At 38.7% G+C, this 23,288-nt stretch overlaps 1 protein-coding gene across 1 annotated transcript in view; it reads right to left on the bottom strand.

Moving 5' to 3' along the window:
• The window catches only part of arap2 (ArfGAP with RhoGAP domain, ankyrin repeat and PH domain 2), a 120,450-nt gene that overhangs the window by 25,617 nt on the left and 71,545 nt on the right, over window positions 1-23,288 (bottom strand). Inside the window, exons 15-20 of the mRNA XM_072458669.1 lie at window positions 18,017-18,161; window positions 11,897-11,999; window positions 10,826-11,024; window positions 2,056-2,119; window positions 1,058-1,221; window positions 288-500 (exon numbers count right to left, since the gene is read on the bottom strand). Coding sequence (XP_072314770.1) covers window positions 288-500; window positions 1,058-1,221; window positions 2,056-2,119; window positions 10,826-11,024; window positions 11,897-11,999; window positions 18,017-18,161 — 888 coding nt within the window. The remainder of the gene's footprint in view (window positions 1-287; window positions 501-1,057; window positions 1,222-2,055; window positions 2,120-10,825; window positions 11,025-11,896; window positions 12,000-18,016; window positions 18,162-23,288) is intronic.

Below are 23,288 nucleotides of genomic sequence, written 5' to 3' on the forward strand. Positions count from 1 at the left end.
TCTGGACAATGATCATGGCAAAATGGCAATTTTCTTTGTTGGCGATTATTACGATTATACAAAATGTACCATGGACAATTGTTGTCATTGTTTATTGTCCCTTCCCTACCTACAACAACGCTTTGCATTAAACCCAAAGGGACTTTTTATGTTTCGAGTACAGGACAACCACTGAAATCCAAAGTTCAAGTATTGATGACATAGTTGCCAGTCAAGAATCTACCCAGTATAAAAGGTTCAAAGGTAATGAAGTTTGTATACTGAAAACCCCCTGACAAGTCGCATACCCAGCGCGGACACCCAGTACGGGTAGAGCTCCTTGGTCAGCAGAGCGTCCTCGGCGTGGGCCAAGAAGCTTTTGAGGGTCTCCGTCACATCTTCCAGCCTGTGCTTCTTCTCTCTCAGCTTCACGTTGCGAGCGTCCCGTGTGAACTCGTCCAGCAGCGCGGCCACACGGTCCGGATCGCCTGGCCTCTGGTAGACCCCCTCCTGACAAAGGCCTGCCACAGAAGTAACACCAGGTAAGAGAAGCAGTTTGAAAACTTTTCTCTTTACTTCAGGTCTAAATGTGATGTCTGTGAATGTAATGACTCATCCTGATAATAGCAGATAAATAAAGTAGAAATAAATTAAGTACTGGCCAGGCTTGTGGCTTTTGAAAAGATTTAAATACATTATATAATCTTATTCAAATCTAAATTGCAGGTGGAATAAAATGTCTGAGCTATGTATATTAACCTTCACTGGCATTTTATACTTTCAGCCTGAAATGACTCTCAGTCTGCAATCATTTCTATGGAAAAAAAAATGTATTTTTGCCTTTTGCTTTATGCAGTCACAACAGCAAATAAACTGCCTGCTAGGATGAAATGTGTATTTAATATGAACCAGATATTTCCCTATTCAACCAGACTTGGGACATGCGCAACAATTACATTAACCTCTGACCCAAAGGGGGAATAAATGCAACTCCGGTCATTATTCTGACGCATGAGTATTTTTTTCTTAAACAAACACAAAACAATTTATTGTCTGTACATGTAAAATGTCCACGCACCATACTGAGTGACAAAAGCTACGCAGCTGTCCAAAACTATAGGAACCCCGTTCTTGGTGAGCTGTTGGTTGCCGAGCGCTTTGCCGTCATTACCCGCTGCGAGCATGATGGCCGAGTGCCACAGGGTGAAGTCCATTCTGTTGTAGCCATGGATGTAGACTGTTCTGTAAAAGAGACAATGTAAGTGACTGTATTATACTTTATCACAAACAAATAATAACACCCCGGATAAAGAACGTGAATATGCAATATATTTCAGTAACTGTCCCAGGTTAGATTTCAGCCTTTAAAGTCCAACATATTATTTGCACTTTCAACTGTGCCCTGCTTGTACAGATAGAAGCGCTGGGTGTGTTACATTTTGAGTACTGTATTTTCCAGAGTATAAGTCGCACCAGTCAAAAAATGAATAATAGAGAAGAAAAAAACATATACAAGTCGCACTTTTGGGGGAAATTTACTTAAAATCCAAGACCAAGAACAGACATTTAATCTTGAAATGCAATTTAAAATAATAACACAGTGAATAGGTGTACATATGCTAACGTAACACCTTCAGCTGCATGATGCAACAAACTGTCGTAAGTGTCTGGTATATTAACGTAACATATTAACAGTTATTCAGATAACTATAGCATAAAGAACATGCTAACACGTTTACCAAACAACACAGTATTACCCCACTTTATCACTAAATCTATTGAATTCTTCTTCCTCTGTGTCACTTCTAAACAACTCCGCCAACTCCGGAGGTAGTTGTGTGAAAATAATCAACATGTGACATGCGGTTGACAGTGTGAAAATAACGAATGATATCAAGTCGCTCTGGAGTATAAGTCGGCCAAAACTATGAAAAAAGGTGCGACTTATAGTTCGGAAAATCAAATTGTGAGGCCAAAAAGGTCTACTAACTAATACTAACTAATTTAATCTATTATATATTATCTTGTGTCTGGACAAAATAAATTACACCCGCAGCGCTTTCTTCTCTTTCTCACCTGCGTCCCGCCACCATGAGAAGGACTTGGATCTTGTCTTCTCCTTCTGTGTGTGTAGAGACCGCTGGGGAGAGAAGTGCCATACATTAGCTTGACCTCGCTATACTAGACTATAAGACTATAAAACTAAAAGCGTGTGCGTTTGTTCGATCAAAGTGTTTATCGCTCAACACTGAAAGCACACTGAAAGCACTCTAATCACCAAGAATTCATTTGCATTTTAAGTCGCTCATGGCCAAGAATATACTGTACAATATGTCTAGACTCTTACAGCGATTCCAATAAGCAGCCAGACAAGGGAGCAAAGTTAAATCTAATTGTGTTTACTTTTTTTATCGTGTAACAGCCTGAACTGTGACACGCAAAAATCAGAAGTTGTTCTTTTGTTTTGAAAAATCAATCTTTTAAATGGATACAGCTAGAACATAATCAAAGCATGCGGATGGAATCAAAAATGCCTGACATAAACGGTGAATGAGCTGATGTAGGCGAAAACAGGAGGCTGAATGAGTAAAAAGAGGCTTGTAACGACCACATGCTAACAAAATCAATAGCTAAAATTGAAACAAATAAAAATAAAACGCATGAGGAAAGGGAAACAAAATATCAGATCGAGTCAGTTTGTGATTTCTATCTAATACATCTCTAAACAAATTAAAACAAAGTATATCATAAATAACAGTGGCTTTTAAATCAAATTTCTAATGCTTGGTGGCCATTATACTACCTACAGCTGCTATAATGAACTAAATTATCTTATTTACTTGCATATAAAACGTGGAGTAGGCCTACTGCAGGGATGTGTTTTGTCCCCATGTCTTTTTAACCTGTACACTGAAAGGATATTCAGACTACAGGGGATCAAAGTGGAACGATATGGAGACGATACTGTGATGTTGACGAAGACTGGAAAGAAAACAAAGACTATGGATATCAGTAAGAATGATGAACAATTATGAATTTTATGTTATAAAGATTGATGGAGTGGAATTACTGTAGAACAAGGATGCCAACCGCCATAAAACAACAACAACAACAAGTTGCAAGTGTTATCTATTTAGGTCGTAAAAATCTGAAGATTGCTACATGTGATGAAGAAATCAATAGAGGGATATTGAATGCAATAAACAACAATCACCAAAAGGTCTAATGTACTTGTAAGGCCTCAAATTTGTTTAAAGACCAAGCGAAGAATCCTACACTGTTCTGTATGGTCAAGATTATTGCATGAACCCGAAACTTGGACTATTTATAGTAATGATAGATCGTTTGAGAGCATTCGAGATGTGGACCTATAGAAAGATGCTTAAGATTACATGAATGGGCAAGGAAAGAGGACAAATTGGCCCTGGAGAATATACTGAGGTATTTATAGGTCACAATGCTTTACAAAGAGTCTTTCGAGAAGGGAGGATAGCAGCAATGGGAGACCGTGATTAATGTGGACAGATAACATCAGACAATGGATAGGAATGAGCAACGTTGGGGCAATCAGAAAATCTGGCAATTGGCAAGTTGTAGCATCCAAACCTACACAAGACGGACCACACAATGATGGTTTGAGTAAAAATCTGCTAATACGGATTCTTATTTCCCCAATGATGCCTATAATTTTGAAGTGTGGTCATATAAGCCCAGTGGAATTCATTATAGAGTAAGACAAAGTAGTTCAACAGTTGCTTGTTACATTTTCTGCTAAACAACACTATAATCCCCAAAGTCGCTCTTCACAGATTTCTTATATTTTGGTTGGCAGGATTTCAAGGGCACCGTTTTTAATTCTGATCCAAACTTCAAGGGAAACGAGAACAAAACTTAGTGACTGATATCGACTTCAGAGGACATCAATAAGAGTGTTATCAGGTGAATGCAAAACACTTCACAGTAGTTAGAACAAATACAGCAATCCTTTTAATCTGCCTATGGCTCACTGCGGGATTTTTGAATGACTTAATATGTTTGTGTGATAAGATCCTAAATCTGCAGCTCTGTGGTAGAATTTGTACTGGCCCTCGAAGACATTTCCCAGGTGGTACGACATATTCACAAACAATACATTTTAATGTACTGTATACTCCGCAGCTAGGGATGTTAAGACTATTTGGTTGATTGATGATTATTCAGGTCACAACTTAATCGTTAGAGCTAAAAAGTATTTGTGGAAGAAGAATTAAGTCATTTAATTTTAAATCCAAAAAAGTACATCTACATCTATAGTGCTTATGTGGCTATTTGTAACAGCTACACACGTAATAATCCCAACAAAGGTAAGAGATAACAAATTCACACAAACGTAATAACTTTACCACCACAAACTGTTTATATCACAATAATTAACTCATTTTGCAATTGTTTGAAAGTTTGATTTCATAAACTGGTCACATACTATTGGAACTTGAATGTGTTAAAATAAAATACAATTAAGGATTTGCCTTCTGTTTTTTATCAATAATCATACATAATCTTTACATGGTGATGTTTCTTCTCACAATAATTGTAACACTAAAATCCAATGCATGGTTGTTTACAAGCTGTATCAATAAGCGAATATTGTTAACAGACTTAATATATTACAAAAGCCCAAACATTTACAAAAATGATTTGTCATCACAAAACGCCGGCGTCATACCGAACATACAAGTGGGAGTTTATAGAAAATCAGGACGCTGTATTTTCCATGTATTGTTGGCGAGCCGCAACCTACGGAACTGGCGATAAAGGCTTTGATTAAACTTGCTTTACCTACCGTGCTAATCCCCCCGAGTGGGTTTGCTAAAATGATGCAGGTGATTGTAAATCTGCCAGCGGCGGGGCTGTAAACGCCCGGGTCACTGTATGTTTGAAGCGTGCCGCGAGTTTAATTTAAATGTTTATTTATTTAATCCACGGCTTGTGAACAGCGGAGCCTGGTGTCAGCGAAGAGAAAAGAAGAGTTAATCCCATGTCACAGACGCCGGTTCCTAAAGGGCTTCACCGGAGTCTACCATCCCCCGACACGACTCAGTTCCCTCCGGGCGCCGACGGCTCCGCGGCTGTGACAAATATGTTTGGAATAAGTATGAACTCTGCTGCAGCTCTTTGCCTGGCCCCAGGTGAGGAGATGAGGCACCGCAGACACGATTTGATCCACGCCGAGCTGTAAATGGATTAAAAAGATCCATCGATTTAACCCCGGCGTGTTTGTGCATCACACTGTGCAGTCGATTCAAATGTCCCCGAAATGTTTTGTATCAGGCACGGAGCTGTGAACTCGGAAGTCTGGCACTTTCTCGTGACACTTGAGCTTTTCTTCAAACGTCTTCTGGGCACTTGACAAATGCAGGTTGAACAGTACTTTTGTAGTACTACTACAAGTACAGACTTTTTTGTTTTTTTTTAAACAGGACCAGATTACATTATTAAAGACACTATGGAAACTTTACAACTCTATGGAAACAAGCAGGTGCCTGACCTTCCACCACAAAAGTTCTCAAGTACACCTTTATTACCAGAGGCATTTTGTGTTCTAATAGATAGCATTTAATAATAAATAAAGTGCACAAATGGAGAACCAGATCATATCAACAGAATTTGTAACTAGGCCCTGAACACTTTTTTTCACCTGAACCAAACTCCACTAATTATTAAAGCTGGTTCTTCAGATTTTACAATCCATGGGTTTTAGAATGATTAAAAATGAGCTCAATTACAATAGTGATAAATAATTTAAAACTAAATTTGTATCTTTTGAATGATGAAAAGGTCCTCAATGCTGCAGATAACAGTAATCTGTTGAATAATATATTGCCTTTTATTTGGGTGCATTAATAGTAGAAATCTTCTACCAATATAACCTTAATTATGAAAAAATGTTTGCGCAACAGAACAGATTCCAAGCCTGAATAATAGTGTGATGGTACCTCATTGTTTCACTTTATTGACCACTGTCTGCCTTCATGTCATCTGTGCTTAAATATATCGCCCTTGACTTAAAATTGAATAAGCCTGGTCAATAGCATTATTACGTGCTTTAGTGAGAAGGTTGTAATTACTCATTTGTGGATGCTACAGTAACAGCTCATAAGTAATGAAACTGAAATATGATGAAATGACTTGTTTTACTAAGAAGTCTGTAAAACAAAGTAGACCCCTGTCTGCGTTAGGTGGGTACATAATGTTCACAACGCAATCTTAAGTATCTGGCGGACGTCACCAGTGGGCTTTAACAAAGACGTCCTGCCAAACCACTAATATCTTGTAAATATTAGAACATTCCCGGAACGTGCTGAATGCAAACGTTGGTGGCAGTTACTGGCAAAACAAATGGGTAAGAAATTAACTCCAGCTGGCGACATCATTCAATTAATTTGGATTGTAATGAAATAGTTTTGATTAAAAAGTAGTTTTTGTTCTCGTGTATGTTTAATGACCACAGCAAAGGCTCTGCTTGCACATAGTCTGTCTTACATGAGCCGCCCACACTTGTTCAGCAGAGCAGGCTTGTGGGAAGTTGTCTAATATGCTTTACCAGAAACTCATAAATACTCAGGCAGAGTTTTAAAAAAAAAGTTAATGTTTCTATAGAATTTTATTAATGGTTTTTATTGTTTTTTCTTATCTCCGTCTTAAATTATTGTAAAACATGTCCTACTATTAGGCCCATGCTTGCCATTTATTGTTTAATTGACTCCCAAATACAGATAGATGCAGCCCATATCCTAAATGTTGCATTCAAGATAAGCAAAATTTGAATATTGAGTATATAGTTAAAAGTAAAAAATGCTACAAAAAGGGGTGATTAAAACAACAAGTAAGTAACGTAAGAAAGATGAAATCCACACTTTTGGGATTATTTAACAGACATCAAGTTTTTTTGATAATTAAACTTTAACTAATACATTTAAAGCAGAGGTGTCCAAACTTTTTTTTAACCGAGGGCCGCATTTTGAAACTTATACGGAGCTGAGGGCCACAAACAAGCAGACAATGTTGAATTTGTCGAATGACAAAGTGAATCAATTCGAAATTTTGCATAGCCTCCATATCTTTAATAAGACTTGGAACATTAATATAAGGTTGGTATAATATCAAAATGCTTTAATTTTTTGCAATTTTACAGTACGTTTGTAGTTTGGACCAACTTAGCAGGAAGCCAGAGGGCCAACACAAAATTGGTCTGAGGGCTGGATTTGGTCTATCGTTATTGGAATACTGAAAAAAAGTCACTTTTGTCAGTTTTGCCTGCCCTTATAGTCAATGTAGAGGTGAAGTCGGTCCACTATACTCGCCTCCTGGTTGCTAAGTTTAACGAGTTTCCACAAAGCGTATTTCCGAAGACCAGTCTATTGTGTTAAAGCGTCTTTATTGGGCCCTATTCACCTTATTCCGGAAGCCTGTCTGGGGCCACCATTTCAAGTAATCCTTCTTCTGGTTGCATTAATTCACAAACCAATCTAGTTTATAGCATATTTTGGCAGCGAGACTTTTCCCCCGTTCTCCATTTAAACCAACGGAGTTCCAGCTGGACCAGAAGTGCCATCAGAGTGGAAGTGCTGATCCGTGGGAAAAAGTGGACGGAATAAGGTAATCCATGACACTAATAACACAATTACTCAAACAGGAAGTTCAGGCACACTATGAATCAACGTACCATTCAACCTAGCAGCACCGGTGCAACACTTTTTCTGCCACATTTATAGCATAATACACTCAGACACATAAATCCGCCAGTGCCACCTAGAGGCTAGGAGAGGAGGTACATTTTGGCTCCTACACACCAGCCCCTTAATTGTGTGCCGAAAAACAAATAAAGCACATTTGTCCATTAGCTCTTAACAAAAATGACTGATAACTGAGTATGTGTCCATTGTCCTGAGTTCAATAATCCAACGCAATGCAGTAATTCATAACCTTTACATCAGCCTACACAAATGTATTACCTTACAATTTTTACTTTTACGCTTGAACATTTTCACTGGTTTCACATAAAGAATGGCCTTTTCCACTTTCACATTTTGCACAAAAGGTTACATTCCTGGGACTGTGGCCTTAGCACTCGGGTTCTGTCTCTGTGTGGAGTCTTCACTTCCACAATTCAGCTGGCCTTTTCTCTCATTCCAGCACCATGACGGCCCATACACACCTGGTGCAGAACTGTCTCTTGGATCTCCATTCTTTTTCTTGCAATGTCCTTCATTTGAGCTGTGTGTTTGAAAGTTTTTATGGTGGTGAGCCTTCAGCGGTTGGAGGTTGGTTGTTTGTTTCTTTGACAACCTCCACTGACTCACTGCTTTCAATGTCGTTAGATGTTGTGAGAGCAAAATCCAGGACAATGCTGATACAAGGTAGAGAGTACTAGAGACCAAACCAAAGAATCAAAAAGTTATTTAAAAGGATCAAGATCTGGTTGGAACGCTTGTGTATTAACAGCTTTGGGAAGTGCCCAGTCATATTCCCGGCCCCTGTTTGGTCACAAGATTCTAGAGACTTTTCCCACAGCACTGGATTTCAGAGATTTGCACTGCAGCTGCACTTTGAGCCTGGCATACATGTGCTGTGTCTTATCCGCTTGACCGCCAGGCAGTACTCAAACCGCGTTTTAATTTCGAGTAATTCAAGTCATTGTTGCTCTTCTATCTCATGTTTAACACCTGCACGCTCAGCTTCTGCCTTTATGTAAGCAGAAGATTTTCCCAATACTTCTCAAACCACACAAATCAGAGTTCAGTTTAATAGAATGCCCATCCATAGTTAAGTAGGCTATGTGCAAAAGTCTCTTATTAGACAGCTGACTTGCAATGAAAGTGTGACCACGCACAGCCGCTATCCTCGCTCCATGTGCACCTCAAACAATGTGCGCAAGCTGCTGTCCAGCAGTGCCCCACAATGCACCAGCGTTACTTGCTGCTCAGGAAAATGCCTTCCACCGGGTGTCTTTCCTGTACTGTCCACGATCTCACGCTACAAAGCACTGCATGTGGTCCTTCTGTCGCCACACGTCGCATCCTCTCCACGCCACAGCCAATTAGGCCGTTGCACACCAACTACCATCGTGAAGCTGGGTCGCACCACAAAGCGCCACTTGCTCTCTAAACCACAGTCATGGCGCCGAATTCAGTAACCCAGCGTTGTGCTGCCTAATACAGCTACAACCGAGGTCCCCCACTCATCTAAAAAAAACTGAGGTTGTTTCTTACTTAATGTAGAGGTGAAGTCAGTCCACTATATCTGGCAGCTAAGTTTTAGGGTTTTTTCCAATGCGTGCTTCCAAAGACCAGGCCACAAATGTGTGATAAAGTGTCGTTATTGGCCCCTACAGCCAGTAATCCATACAACACTATATCATATAACACAATTCCATAAACAGGTAGTTCAGGCATGCTAAGAAAAAGTGTACCTTTCAACTCAACAGCATCTGTTCTGAGATATGAGAACTTTGAGATATAATTGTTTTGTCATTGTTGCCCGCCTTCCATATTGGTAATGGCAAATAAATCCCCCCTTTTCCTTCCTTAAGTTCATGTGAACCGTCCAAAGACTACTCCTGTACACTCCATCCTCCTTTTCCTCCAAAGTTCTGGACAAGTGCTCGGGTCAATTAGAGCAGAGATCCAGCAGAAAAATGTAATGGTGTGAGAAGCTGGAATGTCTTCTGGCACAGGTCGTTTGCATGCATCGTTTGACATCATTAAGCAGTTATGAATGCCACTGGTAGGAGGCTTTTATGGATAAGTAGTTTTTTTGGAAATTGGAGGAAAAAAAAGCTAAAAGCAAAAACTCCTTGCAATCCCTCACAGTGTTAACGCAAGTAACCATAAAAGGATATAGTCCGTTTGTGCCGTGGGATGTATTATCTATTTAAAGCTCCACTGAAGCCACTTAACACAGGTGGGTTTTTGAGATACACAGCACAAAGTCAATTCATCAAATAAAATGTTTTCAAAATGGGCTTATTTTGCACATATTTTCTTGTAAGCCGTCAAAGTAGATTACTTTTATCAGCCTTTAATAAAGTGGCTTTGTAAAGTGCACAAAGCAATTTTGTAATCACACTAAAGAATGAAAGAAAGCATGTTCAACATACTCCAACGCACATTTATACGGATGAAAAAAACATACATTAGTCTTGGTAAGAGTTGAAACTGAAGGCTGCAATTAATGGTCACAAACATGTAGCAAACAATTTCATGTTAAATAACACTGAAGGAGACATATTAGCAAATTCATAACTGTTTTCCCTTCTCATTCACAAAAAGTTATCTTTATTTATTTTACACATAGGATTAAACAGCCATAACTACTTTATTTGGACAACTGGTAGTATTTAAAGGTCTAAATATTCGCTGTTAACATAATACGTTTAGAAAAGCTTTTTAGATAAATATCAATGTTTCTAAAACTAAGGAGCTTGTCTTGCAAAATGATAGGTCTTTGCTGCCAATAGCAATTAATACACAAAATGTTGAGATGGTCAATCATTTTAATTGCCACAAACAGACAGCAGACTTACTTTTGAAGAGAACACAAATTGTATCTTTAAGAAACGCTCACAAAGGGTGTATTTGTCACGTGGATTGAAGCTTTTGGAAGCCGCCAAGTTATCCTTGAAATGGTTTCTAAAAGCCTTGTGGAGAGCATCTTCACTTTTAGAAGAAGAACAAACTGCAGAGCATCGAGAACATGAGCTCAAATATCATGGGACGGCCTCAGAGGCCTTTAAGCAGAGTCTGTGAAGAACTCTTCAGGAAAAGAAAGTACAGAGGGCGAGTAATGTGGCCGCAAATATTCTTACTGAGTTCCTGGAGTTGTTTGAGCTGCAGAACCTCCTCCTCCCCTTCTTCTTTTCCCGAACTGAAGTGCAAAGTGGAGTCTTCCAGCGCAAACCAGCCCAGCCTCCAGTGGTAAAGGTCATGACCTTCTTTATAGTACAGACATCCAATCAGCTCGCTCTCCTTTTGTACCATGCGCTCTACTTGGGATGGCACAAAGCCCTGCAAAACAAAGAGCAAAATATAGAGTTCAAGAAATCATTATTTTCCGTTTGTGACTTATTGGGGGACTATGAAAATTTTCTAGAGGGACAAATCTGCTTTGCCAGGAAGGTCCAAAGTATGGCATTAAACTTCTCTATATCCATGGAGACAAGCACTACCAGGCCAATTTACAGGCCAGAAGTCTAGAGCACATGCACGTACGTGACCTACCATGTTAAGATTTGAATCTATAAAAAGACTTTCTCTCAAGTCAGCAATTTTCAAGGAGTTTATGTTCAGTCATAATTGCACATTCAGTTTTATAATTGAGACCCCAGCTGCACGGAGAGGTCAACCCGCTCACAGGAAGAACGCATGTTTTTAATGATAAAGAAAAGGAAAGCACTGTAGACAAAGCAATAACCTATTCACAGAAACAAGCGGGTGGCAGACTCAAGAAAAGTTCCATAGTCAACCTTTTAATAGTAGTTAAATTACTTCACTTTTAACTTCAACTTTGGAGATTTTTTGAACAGCTGCTAATGCTGGATCAAATTTGGTGGAGCTCCAGTGTCTAACTGCCCAGCTATTGTGGTGTGTTCCAAGCAGCTATACTGTAGATGTCGGTGTAGGAGGACCGCGCTGCAGATGGGAAGGCATATGGACCAAAACAACAATAACTCCCACAGTCTATACCATGATTGGCTGGGATTGAAGAATCATAGAGGACATTACGGTAACATTTGTGTGTGTGAGTGTGTGTTATTGTGAGGCTGTCAAAGGGAAAGAGACAGGACATAAAAGGACATACTAAGCAATTTGCACTTCACTCGATGTGAAGAAAACAACAATGTTTTAAGACTTAGCGGTGAGCAGCAGAATTGTGTCACCTTGGTCAGAGCCTGGATCCAGTCATGTTGCGTTTCATGAGTTTCGGCCCCAAAGATCACGACTCGCTCCGTTTTCAAATACAGCTCCACAGTGAACACGGCCCTGCATAAAAAAAAAACACACAAATACTAAGAAAGAAGGAAACGTTAGCACAAAATTAACAGGTCTGAACGCATCATGTTTTATCTTGGAGAGTAAAAGTTATATTATCTGGGAATATGAAGAAATCATCAGACTAACTGCTGGTGAAAACATTAATTAAGCTGTATTGGTGTATCATGCCATGAGTATTAATTCCAAAACTGATTCCCCAAAATATTTTCAGTACATGTATTTAGCCAAGAGATATATCTGCAAAGAAAACCAGGCGTTTGTCTTTGGAAAGTAGTTAAGACTTTTACATTTTACTTCAGGCCACCTGCTTTGTCTAGAAGTTCCGCAAGACGAGCAGTGAACGCTACCAAGCCAAGTTACTGGTCAGATGTGTGGAAAGGCGACCTGCTCACAGTAAGAATGCATGTTTTTCAAGGCATTTGCAAGACATTGAGCAATAAAACCACCTGCAATTGAATCAATGCAAGACTATGGAACTTTTAAGGCAAAGCAATATCTTCTCCATCAAGACAAAATGCCTTCAGAAAGGTTATTCATCTGCCATAAAACAAAAACATGGACATAATTAAATGGACTACGACTGTTTCGTGAACATGATAGTCCTTTACTTCTTTGGCCCTTCAATACTCCAGATTTAACTCGATAAAGCACTTTGATGCTCTTTACAACATGCATTCACACACACACGCACCAAAACACACTCACAAAATCCCTGCTGTCAGAAGCAAAAAGGCAGCTATTAATCTTTGGTCTTCTTTGGGCCTGTGTTGTCTACATCTCCTCCTCTCCTTCCCCCTCTCATTCTCTCCCTTCCTGAGCCAGTGCAGGGGTCATGTTATCACCATCTTTATGGCTGGCCCGCTCCGCAGACTGCCGCTTCCTTTTCCCTGGCTCTCTGCGGTGCAGGAGTGGGCTCTAAACGCCGCCTGGACGGGTGTTTAAAGCTGGGAGCCGCCGGGGTCAGAAGAAACGGCGGGGCTGCGCACTTCTTTCTCGCGTCATGGGAACGGCGCAGACATGGATGTTTGTGTGCCCCGGCCTGACCCCGAGCCCGTTAGTCCTCGCCCCCCTGCACGTTCATCCGCCTGGCTCCTGGTGGCAGGTGCGCGGTGCTTGTTAGAGGGGCTCCGCTGGGAGAGACGAGCTGGAGCAGGTTACGGGGAGAGGAGCAGGCGAGCAAGTGGAGGTACGGGGAAAGGACAACAGATGCATTATCGGCGTCCTAATGGGGAGGAACAGTTTGGTGGGAAGCGGTGAAGCAGACGCCGGAATAATGAGCAAAATATAAAGTCCTGTTTCCATGAATGTGCACACCTCTACAAAAGTATTGGGACTATATCATAATGGCATAGGGGGGAGAAAAAGTACAGTTGGTCTATATGCTGCACTGTTTGGTGGATATTGGCCTGAGAGATTAAAGAATAGAAGGATACTTAGTTTGGGCATTTGTTTGAACACTTTAGTGGGACGGCTGTAGGGGTGAACGATATATGTTGGGATGATATTATGTCATTCCAACAGATACACGTGTTAAAACATATCTTTAAATGATTTAGTTAAGGTTTTTAAGTTTCAGACAAATGTTAAATGGCTGTAAAATAATGCATAAATACAGAAATGTCAGACAATTTCAAAATGTTTTCCTCTCATTTTCTTAATCTACCTTTTTTAAATTATAAACTATATTTTATCTATATGTATTAGGGATGTCCCAATCAGTTTTTTTTGGCCCCGATCCAATTCCGAGTCATCTGATTGAGTATCTGCCGATACCGAGTCCCGATCCGATACTTTCATAACACATTTAAAAAATGCACAAATGCAACATAAACAGGTTGTCCCCAGTTTTTATTTTATTTTTTTAACACTTTAACAGTGCACCTTTCTTTGAGGTAGCTTGAATAAGAAATAACAGTACAAAATTTGAATTAAATAAAAATAGCAGCTCAACTTAAAATACCCAGCAGCATGTAAACAAATAAGCAAAGTGCGTCTTAAATGAAAGTGCAACAGTGTCAAAGCAGCAGTAAACTAAAGTTTACTGCTGTAAAGTGTGGGCTTTACGGCAGTAAAATGTCGCGATCCATTCATGCGTTATACGGAGGTGAGAGACTAATAATAAGCTTGAAAAGTATAGCGCTGATCTAATAAAAACTAATACGAGTAAAATGTATATCCGATCAGTGATCGGGAGGCGGCGTCCCATTTCGATCGAGTTTGAAACCACGTGATCGGATCGGGACATCCCTAATATGTATATTTTGCAAACAACATTAACAACCTCATCTATTTGTCAATTATTAAATACAGAAGGTTGTACATTTCAATCAACATTGTTTTTCCTTATTATACTTTGATATGTACAGCAGCGTATTGTAGGGACGGTTACAGAGTCATTTTATAACATATAATTTGGGGTAAATGATACAAATCAGGCCTATGTATCACCCTTAAAAATCGGCAAAGCTCATTGGTCACCGGCTGTTGGCATTGACCATTTCTGTTCAGAGAGAATGTTATAATCCACTGATCTTGGCTTGTGTAGTTATAATATTTTATTTCATCTAAAAAAGCATCATGTATCATATGTAGCTAACAGAAAATACATCAGCCTTTTTATCAACAAAATGTAATTAAGAACAAAACATATTGTTAAGTTCCAGGTTAGGAATTTTGAACTCAATTAATTACAGAGGATGTTGTGAGCCAAATTAACACAAGGCCCGTTCATTTAATTCAATCACACATATTTCTAATTAAATGCATTTTTTTTCTTCTAAAAAAGGTAATTTGTTGTTCTTTCTGTGAAACCTGCAGTACTTTCTTTGTAATTAGTATGAGACTTTTTGTACCAGATGATGCAAGAATTTCTCTAAACTGCTTTACTTCAGAGCAGTTTGAAAATCAGATTTATTCATTTTTTGCACAAACATATGCAGTAAAGGAGTAAATATAAATTGGTGTTTTGTCAGGTGTGGGCAGAGCTTCCACCTTAAACCAAAAGGGTCTAGAATTGACTTTAAAAAATCCCATGACCTTTGGAAAATGTACGAAAAAATGACTGACTGAATGGATAAATAATTCACTTTTCCAGCAGAAGTTAATACCGTAGCCATGGTAAAAACGGACGAGAATTTCCATTTTGGCAGATGTCTGTGAATAAGTCAAAGGGATTTCAAGTAGAAGGCTGCAATACCCAAAAAGTCAACGTAACTACATTTCAAAGCTTTTAACTTGATATTGAAGGTCAAAATTTAGCACAAAATGTTCTTGTTGAACAGGCAGATGACTGGAAAAAACTTATCAGCGGCCAACATTCTCCCTCCTGCTTTAATACCTTTAGCAGCCGCTCTTCTGTAATATTCACACAACTTTAGGATGTGTTCAGGGATGTGCTGTAATTCACGGTGTCCTCTTGCCACGCTCAAATTACCCAAACACTGCGTTTAATGGAAGCGACACCTACAACCTCCTGTAGCCCCACGATAGGCTGCCGGTAGGAGTGTGCCATCTGCATACGTTAATATTTATGAAGAGACGAAAGGTGAGGTGTCCCCGCTCTCTCCACACGCACTTAGGCATGCTGGGAAGTTTCGGCTCAGAGTTTAATCTACTGAAACATACGGCCATTATGGAGGCAAAGTATTACACATAGAAATAATAGGCTTTCACTGTGACCTATAAGTCCATGCATAACGAAAACGTCTGCTTTGTAAGGCTGAAAGAAATTATCATTTTTATTATTCAGCTCATCATAAAGGCAAAAAGGACTATGCTTTTGCAAGTTCTTCTTTATAATAGCCATTTTGTAACAGAGGAAAAGTCTCAGACAGGATTTAAACTAACAAGAAAAAGCTCAAAACACTCAAATTTGAAAGTCACAAAATTTGCTAAAGAAAATATTATAATAAAAATTAGAAGAAAAAAAAATAATCACTATATATATATATATATATATATATATATATATATATATATATATATTTTTTTTTTTTTTTTTTTTTTTTTTTACCATACAGTGGTAAAAAAAAAAAAAAACTTTTTATGATTGTATTTTTGTGTTTGTAAATAAATAAACATGTGGTTCTGAATGATTTGGACACACATTTTTCCCCCACAAAACCTGGAAGAAAACCACTTTTCGACACAAATTGGAAACACTCATAAATGGTGAGTCTATTCTTCCTTCACAGGGGAACTTTTGACAGTTCATAATAATAATTGAAAATGTCCAAATAGCAATGAATGCATAACAAAACATACCTTTGCATGCCTAAAGAAATGATCATTATGACCTGTTATGGTTGTTGATTTCATAATAAAAGTTGCAATTTGCGCTAACCAGATGTGCTCTTATTGCTGTATGAATAACATTTACAAATAAAAGCGTGTTAGGCTCTTCATAACATCTGCTGGTGTCATTAAGCCTTATGTTTAATCATTGGACATTAGCAGACGGCATACATAGAACAGCACAGTGCAAACCAACGCCAGTGAGAAAGATCAGGACATCTGTTCCCTTGTTTGGAGCGTGCTCTACCTCCAGAACATAATGAAAGTTTGTAGTCAGCAAAACTTTGGAAATTAATAATAACTTTGCAGAGCTGCGAGAGGAGGCATCAGAGCGGGGGTGGGTGGGGCAGTTAAAGTTGCAAATGCGGCGCTGCTCAAGTAAACAGGAAATATAACTGTCGTAAAGCCTTGATAGCTCCTGTTAAATTGAATAATGGTGGAATAAAGATTATGCTAAGAGGAAGCATGATGAGAGCGCGAATGCATCTTAAACTTGAATGAGTCAGTGCAATCAATCAATTACAGTTTATTTAATGAGGATAAATCTGTTTTAATATGTAATGCCTGTGTGTCTTTAAACCTGCATGGACAGTGACTTATAAAGTATGATTTATTGGCGCTATTACATTAGTGCAAGGAGGAATAGTGGACATAAATTCACTAGGAAGGTTCCTTCAAGATGGACACTCCTGGTGATTAGCATTTTGACTTAAAGCTGGGGAACTTTGTTTCCAAACTATGAAAGGAGGAAGTAGATATAAATTGGTAACTGGTTCTGGCTCTCACAAACCCTTTGGCACGTCGCTTGTATTCACATGCATGCTTTTAGGCCACAGCTTTAGAACAGGGAAGTGAAGCAGGGTGGACCACCCTCACACAGCCAATCAGCACTCATCCAAGAGTCAGTGACTCCCAGGTTTTCTTACATTAAGTTTGCAAGTGATAATATATTTAATATATATCATTTATAAGAGAAAGGTGTGTAATTCTGCTTTATTTTGTCCTTTATATGACAACAAATAAATACAAATAATAATAATAGTATAGTATTTTTAAATAATTCAACTACATTTCTGTTTTTCCTTTATAATGTATTCAATAGGGTTTGGTCGTTGCAACTTTAGAAGACTTATTTTATTTACTTTTTTGAGCTGTTACCCATCTTATGAGTGATTCATGCATGTTTGAGTCATCCTGAGTAAGTGTCCAGCATTTGAGACTTGAATGTAAAACATGTATCTCCGCCCACGTTTCTGTACTTATTTATTATTCTGAAAACCAAACAAACAATCAAAACGGGCCATACAAAAAGGTTTTAAAATGTACTGTCATTTTCTCTCAAATAAAAACATTAGAATGGAAATCTTCTTGCTCTGGTGAAATGCCACAATGAAGGCTGAGTGCCATTTGAATCCCATTACAACAAATCCCATTAAAAAGTCAAATAATGATCTATGTTTTATACAGTAGCTCACTAAGTAGCAGAAAAAAAACATCTGGAAGTACTTCTTATAAATCAAATGAATTCTTATGTCTCATTTTGCTTTGTAATGTCAGATCATGTTCCTAAAATGTCGGCAAAAACGAAGTCTTTAGCTTCCTCACGCTGACTTTTTAGCTACTGCTGCCATATAAATAAATGATCATTCGTCGTTTTAGTATGTGGGATTATATTCGAGTGTGTCCTCTGTTCCACTTGAGCGTGTCCATACCCAGCTCCGGTCATGGTCTCGGTGCTGCTGACCGCCACGCTGACCACCTCCGTCACGTCCACTCTGCCCAGGGCCGTTGGGCTCCTCTCGCTCTCGTAGTAACTCAGAAAGCCCGCCTCCAGGGTGCACCAGCGCCTCGTCATATCTGAAAACAAACGCTTCTTATCGAACACCTTTCTTCAACAATAAACCATCCAGTCAAGTCCTTTATCCAGCCAGAAAAGAAAAAAAACTCTATAGTAGTAAACGCAGATGTTTTGTCAGCCTTTTATAAGTCAGGTAAATGTATTAGAAAGTGAATCAAGACTAAAGATGTAACGATGACAAATTTAAGTGTTGAGATTGATTATTATGAGAAGAAAATGTCACAGTTTTACGATTATTCACAATTGTTGTGACCAAGTGACATCGACATCTTTCTTACTGAAAAATGTAGATATTTTCACAAAATAGCCAGATAGAAAAGCACTTTATATTTAACATTCCTTCATTCTTTGGACTCTGTAGATGTCTTTTAAAAGGCACCAACAAGCACTTTAGCCTCACTGGCCAAGCTCAAATGTGACTGCATTGTGTTTATTTTATTGTATTTTGAATTGTATGTTTCACTACTGTGTGAAGCACAGTGTCCATATGTCTGTGAAAAGCGCTATATAAATGAAGTTTACTTAGTTTGGCTGATTTGGAGAAAATATTTAACTGAAATGAACCATTATTGCTGCCTACAATTCTCACAATTACTATTTTTAGTTCTTATGATTATTTTGTGACCTGACTTACCATGATCATCAGTTAACCGAATAATCGTGACATCCGACTAAATGTTAATGACAAAATAATGATGCCTCGGACTGATATAGCATCTTTCAATGCTATATCACAAACAAACCATATCCACACAAACAAACCATATCCATACAAAGACAAGGTGAAGTGAAGTGTCTTTCCCAGGGCCACAACGACAGTATTTACTGTAGTTACTGAATTAATGGAAGGAATTAACGGAACTGGCCTTCGAGATGCAATGTGGGACCAGTCCATTCATAACTTTAAAAACACACAATCTTAAAATCAATTTCAGAAGTGATGCGAGAAAAGCGTGCCCTACACCTGGTGTTCCTAGCGTGCTCTGGCTGCACTTACAACTCTGATTTACCCCCAACCAAAACTTAAACTAAAGGAAAGTAAAAATTAATGCTGATGCCATTGCTAATTTCAAGTAATTAGTTGCCTTTTATATATCAGTCCTTGAATATGTATGCTTTATCTTTTAGTGAACGCATAGTTCGTATTATATATAACAAATTGCACATTATTTATCATGTCAGGAGAGGAAATTAATTACTGCCTGCAATGTTAGAGATTGTTTTGTGTACAATTAGCAGCACTCTAACCCTATTAAACAGCTAATGACCCTCCAAGCTAAAAAGCATTTAAAAGCCCCTAGATAAGCCTTGAATGTTTGTGGATGATAGATGCACTATAGAGTATCAAACTCCTCTTTGCAAAGTCACTGATCTGTTTTGTCGCTTCCTCTTAACATGTAATCGCAGACAGTTGTCCAAATCAAAGATATCCTCATCGATGAAACGTAAGGCTTGGAATGCACTGAGGAAAAAGGAAAATCACAATTTGCCAAGCATCCATGAAAACCTTTAACAAAGAGGGACGTTTCATTAGCTTTGGTTCAGTGGAGGACAATGGGGCAAATGTAAAGAATACAGCTGGAACCGTGAACAGGAAAAAGATGGAAAAAGTACTTACAATCTGATCCCTAAGCCGTTACCTTCCAAGACTACTACAGTATGACTACAATTACTATAATAACAGCAAATCGATTCAGCTTCTGCTACAACTAGCATACAATAATGTATCACTTTTACAGCCCAAGAACTATATCTATTGTACTGCGGCTTTTACTGCAACAATGCCAATTCTACAGCTGCCAATTATGACTCCTAGTACTATTGCTGTCCTGATTACCAAGTTTAACAATTCCAGGTACTTAGTATTGATCGATAACATACTGTAAGTAGAGCATAATTTTACATTTTGTTAATTTTAAACCACATCATTGATCTAAAACGCCTTCATAATAGAATTAGGTCCATCGACTTCCTGTTAAAAAGTGCACAACTGATAAGCTCCACCTCTTCATCGTGACATTTCACAGTAACAAGCAGCAGATTATCATTTAAATGTTTTTAGTTTAGAAACATGTACATGACATTTTAGAACCCTACATGCATCACTTAGTCTTAATTTTTCAAATATTTCTACAGGGATGTGAGCGGGGATAGGGGGTAGGTGAAAACTGTTTTACTGAGCACTGGAGCCTTCATTGCAGGACAATACAGTATCGCAGTAATCAAAATATGGCTTTGAGTATAGTGATGATGAAGAAACACCTTCGTTTCACATTAAAAGCACATTAAAGTTGCTTTTGCAGAATATGTCCCCTTTAAAGTATTACAGCAACATTTTGATAATTCTACACACAGTATATTAAGCAATCCATTTTGGTAAATTTGTATTAAATGTGCATCTTTCAATTTAAAAGTGTCCAAATGCATGCATTCGTGACGCTGAACCACTCTGAACAGTTGAGAGTCCACTCTTATCAAGCAGATTTCAATCAACAAACGAGCTCTCTGTGGAGACGCTGAAAAAACACACACACACACCACATTGTCTTCCGCTGACTGTCTGACAGAGCCATTTACATCGCCAATGAGCATGAAGTTCACGAAAACACACCTAATTTTGGCTTTTTCAAAGTCACCGTGCCATCTGCCTCTTCCTGTTCCGCAACAAACACATCGGAAACGCAGCATCACCCCTCCCTCCCGACATCTCCCGCCGCTACAAAGTTTCCACTGTATTCCTCTCATGAATATGCTAATTGAGCATTCCTTTGCCAAATGTGTGTGATGTTGCGAGGAACCGATACAGTCCCAATAAAAACAGAGAAGTGTCTACATCTGTCTGTTAGAAGGATGTGATAAAAAAGGACGAGGCTATGTTCCGCCCTAAAAAGACAGGCAATATTCATATCCTCTTGCATTCAGTGGCATTTTGAAAAAGACTGTTGTCCTTTCTGACCCTACTTTTCTTCAAATGGGCAAAAATTATCCTGCCTGCTTTTCACTTCATCACCTCTATCAAAGGGAATGGCGGTTGTAGCTAGCTGTCATGTGTTAAGAAGACAATGGATGGTATTTAAAGCCATTACAAGTTCAATCTCTCGGGCTGGATGCGGTGTTGTCTTGGCGACGGTACAAATGCGTCCCCCTGGTTGTTGAAATGTCAAGTCCTTTGTTTCCTGGCAGAAGGAGTGAAGTTGTTGTTTTGTACTATATTTGAAGCTTACGCAATCCCCCAGCCTAATCGAGTAATAACCAATTTCACCTTTTGTGTGTTTTTTTGCAATAATGATGCTCATCGAAGACTCACTAAACCAATGTTATCTTAGGCACCAAAAATGAGCGAGATATTTGTACGGCAGCTAATGTAATACAAGTGCGGAGCTACTACTTTTGATGATTAAATACATAGTAACATCTCCTCCTCACCTTGGCCTGTCTAATTTGGAGTTAATGATGTCGTGGCCTTAACGTCAGGAGCGGAGTTTTGAAACCCGGAGTATGAACCCGACCGTAGACTGCGACGAGAATGAAACGAGATACAACGGGGTTAATGAGAGCAGGTTTCCTCCAAGGTTTTCCGACGAAATCACTTTTTGATTACACAACAACGCCAGTCATCTTAAACGCCTGGGTTAAACTTTTGGACAATTTGACAAAAACAGACCAAAAAATGACTTCATTTTGCTTCTAAAATGGTCACAAATGATAATTGATTAACTAAACAATGCATAGTTTCCCTGATCTATTAAGACATGTTTTAATCACTTTGTAGCTAACAGCCAGAAGTGTGTTTATTTAATTTTATTTAAAGGTGCACCATGTAACTTGTAGAAATGAGGTTACATAGTGCACCTTTAAATAAATATACCAATCCAACCGTGGCTAAGGAAAAATGGATTCATTGGCAAGTTGCCAGAAAAAAAAAAAAGATTAGTCACAGTAGCTAGCAAAACATTCAGTAGAAATTTGCATAATAACAATCATCTTGACAAAGGCTATATTGTAAAATGGGACTGCTCTGATGCTTTAGCTTAAAAATGGCATCAAAAGCCACAGTGAAGTAGGGCGTAATCATCTGTTATTCAGAAACTTTATAAGGCAAATAAAATCTTTCAAAGTAAGTACATAGCCGTTGAATGGCCAATCATTTAGACCATTTCATCTACTGTAGTTTCCATTATTCACCAGTGTTGGATTCCAGGAGTTATTTTCTCCCACTGCTCTGAATACCTTTGAAAGCCATGAATAAATTCCAGCAGAAAAGTGCCTCCAATAACGCTCCTCGTGTCTTTGTGGCTGCACACTTCCTTCGCTCGTGGTACCAGCAGCTTTGAGGCAAGCGTCGGGCTCAGTGGAGAGAACAATGGTGCTTGATTCACAATCAGGCAGCTGCGTCCAGAGCCAGCTGTTTCCCACACGCTGCCGCGGCCCCCAGACCCAGGCGCGCACTGCAGGGGTCCGCCACCGAGCAGTAGACTATGCGGAAGGAAGGAAGCCAAGCTGCAGCGTGCGCCACCAGAAAATATTACTCCAATTAGCTGGTGCACCAAGAGTTCCCCTAGCCTAGATTCTCAAGTGAAAAAAATCTCTGAAAAAAAAATTCTCTCCTCATGCCTATTGATGGGCTCTCTGAAAGCAAAATGAGGTGTATTCGATCACATACTTTTATCAATAAATTTTCTTCACCAAGTTTTCACATGTATTGTTTATTTATCACGTCCCATTTGCAAAATCAAATAAACCTTTTCTGATTTCATTCCGGAGTAGTGAGTAGTTTTGAGTAGTCATTATGCTAATTGATATTTTCAATTATCAAATCAATCAATCAATCAATCAATAGGTTTCTTTAAACGGGAAAGGCCTGTGAATATTAAATGTTTACAAAATTTGACCAGATGAACCTTAAGTTCAGACGCTTGTGAACATGATGGATTTAATACTGATCAAGCTGAGTCTTGAAACCTCTATTTTCAGCTCATGGTTTGGAGTTTATGTATAGCCCAGTTAACAATTATTCCATTACTAAATTACTTGACATTTAAATAATCGATTAACTTGTTGTAGGCCTATTTTCTATCTTTTTTTCAATGACCCCCTTAATAATCAAGCCTTGAAATAATTATTTT

The sequence above is a fragment of the Eucyclogobius newberryi genome, unplaced genomic scaffold (genome assembly GCF_026437365.1).
Source record: "Eucyclogobius newberryi isolate DKJ021-1_F unplaced genomic scaffold, fEucNew1.0.hap1 SCAF_22, whole genome shotgun sequence".
NCBI classification, from domain to species: Eukaryota; Metazoa; Chordata; class Actinopteri; order Gobiiformes; family Gobiidae; genus Eucyclogobius; species Eucyclogobius newberryi.